Source organism: Corvus brachyrhynchos, unplaced genomic scaffold, assembly GCF_000691975.1.
Source record: "Corvus brachyrhynchos isolate BGI_N302 unplaced genomic scaffold, ASM69197v1 scaffold346, whole genome shotgun sequence".
NCBI classification, from domain to species: Eukaryota; Metazoa; Chordata; class Aves; order Passeriformes; family Corvidae; genus Corvus; species Corvus brachyrhynchos.
The window spans coordinates 5,086,076-5,097,895 of record NW_008238644.1 but is presented as its reverse complement, the minus strand read 5'-3'; the positions used below and the strand labels follow the sequence as shown (position 1 = coordinate 5,097,895).

Below are 11,820 nucleotides of genomic sequence, written 5' to 3'. Positions count from 1 at the left end.
AGGCGGCTTGAGGCGAAATCCAGCCAGCCTGCCGTGCTTTTATTCCAGAGAACTACCCCCAAAAATGCTTATTTCCCGGTTATTTTTTCCTTATTGAAATTTCACAAAGCATTGCAATAAGAAAGTGAAGATACGGCTCTGTCCAGCTATCCAGATACCAATAATAATTCAGCATTTTGCACCCGGAATCAAATCATAGAATCACAGAATTGCCTGGGTTGGGAGGGACTTTCAAGCTCATCTCTTTCTACTCCCATGCCAAGGGCAGGAACACCTTTTGCTAGGCCAGGTTGCTCCAAACCTTTTCCAGCCTGCCCTTGGACACTTCCAGGGATGGGGCGTCACCGGAGATTTTCAGAACATCCTGGTCTGAAACCCTAAAATAGGCATTCATGGCTTACTTTTAAAGCATCAGTGCCTGAACGCCTAATGTTGGAGTTGTTGCCAAATCCTGGGAGATAAGGGCACCAAGGTGCATCGTGATATGTCCTGCTCGAAATACTTTTATTGTGGGGTAGTTTGTTCAAGGTCACTATAATGTGGCTGCTACGTGTGTGTTATCTACTCTCTGAGTAGGCAGGGACACAGCAAAAGTATAGCTTCTCTTAATCGTAGTATGACAGACAACTTGCTCTTTTTACCTCGTCTCTGCAACCTTGTTTTGACCTAGTTCCCTAAAAATTTGGTTATCAGAAACCATCCCGTGTAGCAAGTACTGAAGAAGCTTGCTCAGGATTTCTGTGCACTTTCTAAGTCTGGTATAAAAAAAGAGCTTTCTATCTTTATAAAAGTCTGTACCTGACTGGTTTTTTTGGCCATCTGTCTGGTTTTTTTCCATTTCTGAGTCATGTTACAGAGAGCAGCCGTGCGTTGGCAGACGATGGGCTGGGTTTGCCCGCTCAAAGTCTCTGTTAATTAATGCACAAATCTAACTTAGCTGTTCTGTGAGGGGCTACCCAAACGCAGCAGGTGACTGCCAGGCTCTGTCTCCTGCCTGCATCTCACCTCTCTGAAACGAGTCACCACGTGTTTTCGGTAGTACTAAAATTGATACCTCTTCATTTTCTGCTCATGTTCATCGTCATTTTGGCGTACTCAGTCCTGCTTAGCTTCCGGTCCTTAATGCGGAAGCTTCAGGAAAAGTTGAGAATGGGGAGGAGAGAGGGTTCAGGGCAGCTCAGATTTCAATGGTCTGCAGGGGGGAAGAAGGCTGAGCTGGGTCTTTCTTTTGTAGTTCTGTTGGCTCTGTAAAGCAAACTGTTCTTTTATTCTCTCCTTTTAGGATAATGGCCCGATAATGATGCTTTTCTTTGCCCTTTCTAGAATTCGACCACTGTGCTGTGGGGCTGCCAGTTCAATTTCTTTCTGCTCAGCTACTCCTGTTTTGCTGGCAGCTTTTGTCTTTTCTTCCCATTTGTTTCACGTGCTGAGTGGGCTGCAGGGGGATTCATTCACTCAGCTTGCTGAACTCGGATGTTCTTTAACGTAGAGAGTGATAAAGGATGCACACTCTGCTCTCTGCCATTCGCTGTCCCAGCTATGGGTGTTCCCTTCTGTAGCTCAGTGAGCAATTCTGCCTCCGCAGTTACGAAACGCAGCTTCCTGCACATGGGCACGAGGGATGCCAGGAGATCGGGCTGGTGAAACTCCTCCCTTCCAGCCCTTCAGCTGGCACGAGTCAGGAAGTTACCTCAAGATCCAAGTCAGGCCTTCCAGGGAGAATGTGATAAACCACAGCACTCAGCTGTAGGGAGATTCGAGCTGCAGAGGACAGAAATGAAAGCTTCCTTGAACTGCCTGCTGGCCACAGTAGTCCAGCCAAGTGTTTTAGAAGCCTCATTAGAGAACACAAGGTCATTTGTCGTTGTTCATTCCCTTTCTCTTGGAAGCTCCTTGTTGGGGATCTGAAATCATGTTGTTTAAAAATAAAAAGTTCAATCTTTTCCTGCTCAGCGTCACTGCTGCTCTGGTCCTGAGCATTAGGATATATTGGTGGCCCAGCTTTCCTGAGAAATCCTAGCAGTGGTTGTTCTCCATTTGTGGTGTTATCACAAGCAGAAATGGCTGGTAACATATTGATTTCAGAATGGAACTTGTGGACAGGGCAGAGCTGAACATCTTACTCTAATTGTAACATTGCTTTTCTAGCCAGGACCTTTACTGGCAAATTCCCTCATTAATTTGTTGAATATTTAAATAAAATAAATAAGTAATAAAATAAATTTGTTGAATATTTAATTTTGCTTGTGGTTTTCTTTTTTTTTAGGGTTGACTTCAATGTTCCAATGAAGGATCACAAAATAACCAACAATCAGAGGTGAGCCATAATTTCCATCCCAAATGGAGGCCCCAAAGTCTGCTGTGTCTCTGACTTCTCCCCAGTACCTGGAACATTACCACGATTAAGCTGCCATTACTCATACCAGAATATTAAAGATATCAGAGAAAGTCCCACCATTTTTAATTAAACCCCCTGCAGTTATTAGGAAACTACACTTAACTACAAGGCTGCTGCTTGCTGTAGCTGCTGTGGAAAGCATATGGAGAAAATATGTTAGAGATCCTAAACTTCCTAAGCTGGTTATGACTATTTTGCAGCCACATCCCTTAGGCTGTGTGTGAAAGTTGTCTCTGTTTGTTACTATCCAGAAGTCTCTGTGCCTCCTGCTTACCCTGGGGCTGTGTTGCCTTTGTTAGAATAATTGTTGCAGTGCAGCACACAAAGATTTGGGTTTTAGAAACATTGATGCCAGATGTCTCGCCCTGCTTGTCAGCCACTTGCAGGCAGGTGCCAGTTTTGTTCCCCACAATGTGCTCACTACTTATCATTTCTCTATTGCTGCAGGATCACAGAGTAACCCAGGAAGCCTGGTAGTGTTCAAGTGTCTCCTGGCATTTCTTAGCTGAGCAATCAGCAGAATTTAGATTACAAAATGCATTTTAATTCCATGTCCTGTATTGCTTGGAAAATAACAGCGAAATGTATGAAAACAGGCTGGGATGGAGAATTTTGTTGATGCTTTCTTAAGGAATTGTTCTGTCCAGCTCTTGTGCTGGTAAGTGAGTCCTTATTAATTTGTTTCTCTGTGCCATTACAGAATCAAGGCAGCTGTTCCTACCATCAAGCACTGCTTGGACCATGGGGCCAAGTCTGTGGTTCTCATGAGTCACCTGGGTCGCCCGGATGGCGTCCCCATGCCTGACAAGTTCTCCTTGGCCCCAGTAGCTGTGGAGCTGAAGGCACTCCTGGGCAGGTAAACTGCAAGAGCAGCCTCGTGTGCATCAGGCCCTCCCTGTCAGGGGACCTGGATGTTTTCCTTTCCACCAGGAAGTCACTGGTGAGGTTACAGTGTGTCTTGTGTTGCAGGGATGTCTTGTTCCTGAAGGATTGTGTTGGTGCTGAGGTGGAGAACGCTTGTGCTAATCCTGCTGCTGGCTCAGTCATCCTGCTAGAGAACCTCCGATTCCATGTTGAAGAGGAAGGGAAAGGGAAGGATGCTTCAGGGAACAAGGTGAAACTTCGAGTCTGGCTTTCATGTGTGCCTGCTCTGATCTTACCACCTCTTTTGCTGCAGATTGACAAGGAGCCGGCAGCCTCTCTAGAACACTGATTGTGAATTTGCTCTTCAAAGGATGTCAGAGATCTTCAGTTCAGTGTGTCCCATTGTTGGGCAAAAGTTTTGAGTGGAATACAGTGAATTTCCAAGATGAAACAGCTCAAGTGAAAGGCTATAGATGACTCTGTCAAAGGTGGTGTAGTCTGTAAAAAAAACGACAAAGAAACTAAATAGGGCTGTGCAAGAAACTGCTGCTTGTTAGGCTTCATTTTTGGATGTTTAAAATGAAAACCAGTTTGGATCTAGTTTGTTGCCACCAGGCCCATAAGAATGATGCTTCTTTCTTGAGTTATATGGCTAATATTTCTGCAGCACAGGGATTATCAAACCTTCTAAGCCTGTCTGCTCTTCAGAGTAGTTATCTAGAGCCAGGCTGCCTTGCACCTCTGACATTTTGTTGAAGGTCAGCAGAGTGCTTGCTCCAGACAGCTGCTTTTCTTAGCGATGGTGACCCCGCTGGCTTTACAGAGGCCTTGGCTCTGTTCAGATCCAGTGCTTGGAGGGAATGCTGACATAGCCTGGTGCCCTTTATGGGCTGACACAGGACTCCTGTAGCTTAGGAACACAGCAGAGAGTTGGTGAGCCTGTGCAGATGAGAGGGGGAAATGGAGCAAATCTGGAATTACTCACTGCCAGAACTGTGTGCCACTGCAAGTATGGTGGCAGGGAGAAGAGTGGGGCAGGAATTTCATTTTCTTTGGGAGACAGTCCCTTGGTTCTGTGTGTTTCTGGAATTCCCAGATGATGTAGCTGGATGTGTGCATGTGGAAGCACACACTGCACTGAGCACAGCAGGAGAGGTGCCTGTGACAGAGCTGCCTCTCCTACCAGAGGTGAAAGTCAGTGCTATGGAAACAGCGTTTGCAATACAGGATTGCACGTTCCTGACTGGTGCTTAAACTGTGTTTTTCCAAAGTGGTAGTGGTTCCTCTGTCAGAGCCTCTTGTGTTCTGCTCACAGATGGTACTGGTTCTAACTGGAGCACTTAGTCTCTGTAAATCCAGACAGTTTGCTGAGTGAAGGAGCAGTTGGCAGCATTGTTCTAGAATCTGTATGGTCCCTTGAACTTGTCTCCTGCTCAGGCTCTGCAAAAAAGGGCCCCCAAAGCTGTGCTGAACGCCCCCCTTGCCATCTCTTGGAGTGCCTTCCTGCCATTGTCCCCACGGGGTCACATCTGGGTGCTGGCAGGGGCCTCCCGTGGGGTGATGAGCTGACAGAGCAGAAAAGCCCTGGGAGAGGGGCTGGCCTGGCTGCCAGTCTGGGCTATTCCTCTACAGCAAGTGGCTGTCAGCCACCTCTGAGCAGTCACCTGCTGCCCAAGTGAGCTCTGCTGTCTCCTCATGGTGGGAAGGAGAACTGAACTGCATAAGCCATCCCATGAGGATTTGGTAGGATGCTTGGAGGAGGGAGAAAAAGTTTTTTAACAGAAATACACCTGTTCTTGCCCACTACATGCTACACTTATCTCCAGTTTTCCAGCATTGGCTGCTTTCACTGTGGCCTGTTGTAGTGTGAGGCCATTTGTCGGACTGTTCATCAGTTAATCCTCAATGCAGTTGCTAAATCAGTCCTTCAGGAGCTCATCCTTTTACCTGTGGCTCTTGGAGACTGTGCTTTCTTTGTTCAGTGAGTGAGCATGAATTTGTTTAGTGTGATTTAAGCATTGCCTTGTCTCTCCACACCCTTCTGTGCTACCTGTGTTCACCACACAACACCGGAAATCTGCTGGAGAGAGACTGAAAGGTTTGTGGTACTGCAGTTCAGAAGTGGGAACAGTCTTCAGGCTTGCAGTAGCAGTCTAAGAGTTTAAAATGGAATTTAAACCATTTAAACTTTTTTGTTGCTCCTGCTGGACTGGGAAAAAGCAAATAAGACTGACCCACTGGATGAATTGATGAGTTCCTCCAGCTGACCTTTCTTTGCTTTGCATTTATGAGGCAAATTGCTGACTTTGAGCTTCGATTCAGAGTCAAAGTCTCAGGGTACAAACTTGTCCTCCTTTTTCTTTTTAGATCAAGGCTGAGCCTGCAAAAGTGGAGGCTTTCAGAGCCTCTCTTTCCAAACTGGGAGACGTCTATGTCAATGATGCTTTTGGTACGGCCCACCGAGCTCACAGGTGGGTACCCATTTCCCTTCCACAGGCAGAACTGCAGAACAGTATCTGCCATGGAAACACATAAAATATTGCCCCCAAGGAGTTTTAATTTCCTTTTGGGCTTATCCCACTATCACTGTGCTGTGTTTGTTCCTCAGCAGTGGATTTACTGGAGGTAGTTGTCATTAGGGTATGCTCTTTCAAGTTTGTCTCTGGGAACAGGAGAAAGCTGAAACAAGATCTTAAGACTTGCATTGCCTTTTTTTAGACTTTGAAGATCTAAAAATTACTTGCTTAGGGCTTATATAAATTGTCCTGTAATCACAACAGCCCTCTTTTCCAAAAGATTCATCACTGCAGAGTGGTTGTTTTCATGGAGTGCGTTTAGATGTGTACTTGCAAACTGCAGTGGTCCTCCTGGAAGAGGAAATCCCTGCTATTGGCTATTCTTATTTGTCCTCCAGTGTTTTGGATCACTAGTTGAGATGATAAATGTCTTGCAGATCAATATTTCTGTGCAAAACCAATGGCAGAAATTAAGCATGTACAGCTGTCTTATCAAACTAGGTGAACAAAGCCCCTGTGTGTGTTTTCATGTAGGTGGTTGCTGTTCTCATTGCTTCAGCTGACTGAAGGGTTGGCTTTGCAATGCTGTGAGACATGGGGGTGTTTCTACATGTAAATTTTTCCATTCCTCACTTTTTACTTTCATTCTGCAGCTCCATGGTAGGTGTCAATCTGCCTCAGAAGGCTGCTGGCTTCCTGATGAAGAAAGAACTGGATTATTTTGCCAAGGCCCTAGAGAGTCCAGAGAGACCCTTCTTGGCAATTCTTGGAGGGTAAGACTCAAGAACATTGTGACTGTATTTCTCTAACTCCTCTAACAAATGACAAGTGGTTTTGGCTTGGTTTAAACAAGTGCTTTCCTTTCAAGTGTATCTGCAGTTCATATTTGTAGCTGACTCCTGAGATCTGAGACTTGGATTAGAGAGGAGCAGTTCTGCTCCTGTGATGGTACAATCTGGCTGCTCATTGTCTCTCCTGACCTTTTACACTCCCCAAATTGAGACAGTCCCCAGCAGTTTTTTGCCCAGATGAGCCAGGAGAGCAGTTAAAGCCATGTGATGGCCCAGACATTGTCAATGACCTTTCCTCCCCAGTTCAGGGTACAGGAGAGCTCAGGCTCAGCACTCAGTAAACTGACATGACCTCTCATTATGCAACGAAGCCCTGCTGGGGCTGCATGGGCTCTGCTCTGCCCCAGCACCTGGTGTGCAAAGGGACTGGAAGGTGCACAACCAAGTGACTGCTCCTGTGCAGAAATATTTAATTGCAGCCAGGTCTCATCACATGTGTGCCCAGTCCAGCACTGCAGCTCTGCGAGGTGCATTTCGTCAGGTGAACTGACTTGGCTGGGCAGTCTGGGGAAATCAAGCTCTAAGGGGCCAAATGAGGTTTATATTTAAATAAAAATGAAGAAATGGAGGGCTGAATAATGCTCTAGGAAGTTGAATTTTCTTGCTGGCCTGCAAACTTGCTAAATTCTCTTTCTGCCCATTCCCAGCAACTCCTTTGTTGGATCATTCTCTAGAACAGCCTTGACATACCATAGTCACGATACTCACTGTTCATTCTTTTTCCTTTTCTCTCTCACCAGAGCCAAAGTTCAGGATAAGATCCAGCTGATCAATAACATGCTGGATAAGGTCAATGAGATGATCATTGGTGGTGGAATGGCGTTCACCTTCCTCAAAGTGCTCAACAACATGGAGGTACGAGGAGAACAATTCCGTGTCTGCTCCTAGTGAAGAATGTGGTCTGAATGCCCCTTACATGTTCTGGGATTGAGCACTGGGTATCTTGGCTCTCTGCAGGAGTAGGGAGCACTGAGAAATTACTTGACAATCCCTTTGCAAAACTCGGATTACTGCTATGTCTCGCCATGTGCTTTATGAAAACAATCTTTCCAGAATTGCTGTCTGAGCAGTTTGGGTGCTGATGTTCTCTTCTGTCATGACCGTGAACTAAACAAACACCTCTTACTTTTCCCAATTATTTCCTCTAGATTGGCAACTCTCTGTTTGATGAAGAGGGATCAAAAATTGTCAAGGACCTGATGGCCAAGGCAGAGAAGAACGGTGTAAAGATCACTCTGCCTGTTGACTTCATCACTGCTGACAAATTTGATGAGAATGCATGGTAGGTTTGAATGGGAAAGGGACTGAGAGGAGGAGCAATAAGGAACAGGGTGGGTCGGACAACTCCTAAAGGAGTAGAAAGATTAATTGTGATCCTTGGCAAATGTTTTTGAGGGCAGTCAAGCTGTGTAGAGTTTGTTGGTTTAATGAAATTGAAGCCCTGTTGTTCTGAGTTTTTAAGTCTAAAGTAGCTTTTGTGAGATTTGGATTAAAACGGCAAAATTCCTCTCCAACTTGCAGATCTGAATGCAGTAGAAATCCCTTTTATTTGGCTGGAATTTAAGTAGCATTGGCAAAGTTCCCTAACTAAGGCTTCAAGAATCTGACATTGATTTGAAATTGACTTACTGGTGTTAGGAAGATAAATACCACACCAGACTCCACCCTCTTGCAGCAGCTGCTGGCAAATCTGTCCCTGCATACAGAGAAACTCTTGTTTCATGTCTGGGGTGAGGGAGAAGCTTCTGGCTGGGCATGGGTGATTTGAGCTGGGGTCAGCAGTGAGTGTATCTGTGCCTTCTCTCACTTCCCTTAGGGCCTGGACTGCGGCCCTGAGAGTGTGAAGAAGTTTGTAGAAGTTGTGGGAAGGGCCAAGCAAATTGTGTGGAACGGTCCAGTTGGGGTCTTTGAGTGGGACAAGTTTGCCAAAGGAACCAAAGCCCTGATGGACAAAGTGGTAGAAGTAACTGGAAAAGGCTGCATCACCATTATTGGTAAGTAGTTGTGTTTGTTCTTGTTTTCCTCAATGAATGAAGGAAGCTTTTGCTGGCCAGCACTGTGTTAAAAATATTGGTCAAATTATTTTCCTCACATTCTCCTCTGTCCTTCAGCGTGAGCCTTCAGTTGGACAAAATCTGAATTTCTTGTGTGTCTCATGGATTCTGCTTGTGCTACAGGTGGTGGAGATACAGCTACTTGCTGTGCCAAGTGGAACACTGAGGATAAAGTCAGCCATGTCAGCACAGGAGGTGGTGCCAGCCTGGAGCTGCTAGAGGGTAAATCCTCTTTTATCTTCATTTGTTTGAGTAAATTTGGAGTTCTGGGTGCTTTACCATGTGTTGGTAGTCAAAAAGGCACAACAATAGCAGAATGTTTTTTTCTGTCCCACCATGTGGAGTTGGTTTCATGCAGCTTTGGAGCCACAGGCTCCTCTTGCTGCTCTTCTGTAGCCCTCACAGAGGAAGAGAGGAAGGAAAATGGAGTATTCCTGCAAACAGCACAGTCTGCCTCTCCCAGAAGGCAAAACCACTGGGATAGAGAACGAGAGAGTGGGCTGGATTTTGTCACTGATCCCTCAGGACATGCCAACCACCCTGTTTAAAATGCCTGGTTTCTGTTAGGGAAATCTCATCAGAACAGTCTGGAATTCTTGCCAGAAGTCTCCTCTTCCTGTTCGGAATTCCCTTGGTTTGGGGGAGCCCTCTAGTGCTCACTGACAAATCTGCACGAGGGCACTTGGAATTCAAAATGGTGAGGATTGACGAGATTCTTGTAACGAGTTCCATTGTTCTCTAAACGACTTTTCATTTCCTCTGGTAATTTGCCGTTTCCCAGTGTGTGTAAATTATCCAATGCTGTCAACTCCTCCGGAGAGGAGAAACTTCAATAAACTGCCTTGCAGCTGCTATTTCCAGGAGTGAGGTGGGAGACAGAGCTTTTGTTTCTGTTGCCTAGGGAGTGATGGGCAAGGGAAAGAATGCAGATGGCTCGAAGGAAACGCTGTGTATTCAAAAGGACAAACTTGTCTAAGGTTTGGCCCAAAATATGGGTTTGTGTGTGTGATCTTTTAAATGTAACGGAAGTCTGGCTAATTAGAAAAGCTTCTGAAGATGAAAAAAAGGGGGGGGAAATCCCTGAAAACCCAGCAAGCTAGTGAGTTGTGAACAGTGTAACAATTCAGTCCTGCTGCACAGCTTGAGCATTAGAAGGTTGTTTTTCTGAGGAAAGGCAAAACCAGAGTGGTGTCTGTTAATTATTAAAGTAGGACAAAAAGCTCAAAAAGCTGTAGAAAACATAGCACTTTAGTAATCTAGGCCCTTGTACTCAAAGGTGAGCATATTCTTTTATTCCATCAGTTGGAAAGAGACATGTAAATGTCTCAACCTGGGCGTTTTAGTCACAGTAAAAGACTTGAGACTCGTGGGAGGCTTTTTCTCTAAATTAATTCTTAAAATTTCCGCCGCGCTCCCCAGAATTCTATTTACGTGCCACTAGGGATTTAAGAAAGTATGCAGCAACTCCCTAAATCCAATTAAAAATCTGTTTGCCATCAAATTTAATGGAAAAGGATGTTGGGTGTTTGGATCTGGCCCTAGCAGAGACTTGGACAGAAACGTGCCATTACTGTTAATTGAGAATTGATGGCTGGGCTGTGTTAGGAATCTCTCTGCTGACATCTGAGTGCAGCTGTGCTCTGGGTGGATTTACTGTGTGGAGCAAGTCCATGGAACCACCATGGTCAGTGTGCAGCCAAACTCTTCCATTTTCAACCTGTAATTCCTGATTTACTTCTTTAAATTGCATCTCTTTTCAGTGTTACAGTTGCAAGCCTGAAGCAAAGTTGTTTGAGCACAGAGGGGTTCTTAACCCTGCTGTTGTGTTTTATCTGCCCCCAGGTAAGGTTCTCCCTGGTGTGGATGCCTTGAGCAACGTGTAGAGAGCAGAGCCCCACGTCCTGGTCCCGTGCACAGCCCCTGAGATCCAACACTTCAGCGCTTCTGTATTCCAGCTGTGCCAGAGGCAGATCCCAGAATGTAAACCGGAACGGGACCTTGGAGCAGGAGACAGCAGAGATTTTTCCGACTGCAGTTTACATGATGTGGGTTTGTCCACTGTTACCCCACTTGAATTAACGTAGTGAGTTGAAACTGTTGTTGTGAATTTAGAGTGTATATATTTATATTTTGCCTTTTCAAAGAGATTAATCCTTGTTAGACATATATCTCAGAAAGGAGTGCACTGTCCAGCTTCCATCCTAGAGGCATTTTCATCACTTGACACGGTTCAGAAACCAGAGGGGACTCCAGTTTTTTGGAGGTTGGTTGTAATAGCTGCTGAATAAACATATTTAAAGTGCTCCTAGTTTGTATGTTGTCCTTATTTCAGATTTTTAGAATGGTCTGCATTAAAATACCTTCTAGCATCAGGAATCTGAGCTAGTTTTCCTATTTGCTCTAATTATAATATTTCTAAATCTCCTTTTATGTTTGTCCCAGTGGCTCTATAAGCACCCAGTCATCATCAAACTGAACTTGGTAAGGAAGTAAATTGCCACAGATGTGCTGTTATGTTAGAACTTTCATGCCCCTCATAATAAAGTAAGATGAAATTTTGAATGTGCAAGTCAAGTAAGAAAAATGCAAGTTCAGCTGCTTGTCATTTAGAGGACTTGCCTTGTAGTGGGCAACTAATGTATTTAACGTCAATATAGGGAGGTAAAAATGAAGTCCCCAGCAAACAGAATTGCAATGTGCCTCTGCTGAAGTTTGTGGTCCTAAAAGCACTAGAAGTAGCATGGTAAAACTGCACAGTTGGACACTGAGGTTTGTGTGTGGCTTCAGCACACGGCAGAACTGCAGGTACTGTCAGTGGAGGCCCAGCAAGGTGGTTCCAGTGCCTGAAGCTGGATTTCCATGTGGGCTGTCCTGTGCTGGCTCCTGTGCTGGCTGCAGGGCCCAAATGTGAGCACAGAGTGGCTCAAAACCAAACCTGGGACTTCTCCAGCCTCAGCCTGGCCTCAGCTTTGGATTATGGCAGCAGTCACAGCTCTGCTCTGAGGAGAGTCACTGCTCCAGCTGAACTGCTTGTGGATCTTCCTGCTGGATCCAAGAAAAGTGAGTGGTGTGGGGCAGCCATGGCCTGGTTTGATTCCCAGTGAAGTCCCCAGCTCTGGTGTTCCCAGGAGGTTCTG

General features: G+C 45.5%; 1 protein-coding gene across 1 annotated transcript in view; it reads left to right on the top strand.

The window, feature by feature from the left end:
• The window catches only part of ATP7A (ATPase copper transporting alpha), a 45,903-nt gene extending 34,912 nt beyond the window's left edge, over positions 1 to 10,991 (top strand). The window contains 10 exon segments of the mRNA XM_017737552.1: positions 2,265 to 2,317; positions 3,099 to 3,254; positions 3,368 to 3,512; positions 5,630 to 5,733; positions 6,432 to 6,551; positions 7,370 to 7,484; positions 7,778 to 7,915; positions 8,365 to 8,623; positions 8,807 to 8,905; positions 10,526 to 10,991. Of these exon segments, the coding sequence (XP_017593041.1) occupies positions 2,265 to 2,317; positions 3,099 to 3,254; positions 3,368 to 3,512; positions 5,630 to 5,733; positions 6,432 to 6,551; positions 7,370 to 7,484; positions 7,778 to 7,915; positions 8,365 to 8,623; positions 8,807 to 8,905; positions 10,526 to 10,566 (1,230 nt within the window). The 3' untranslated portion in view covers positions 10,567 to 10,991.
• Positions 10,992 to 11,820: the final 829 nt, after the last annotated feature.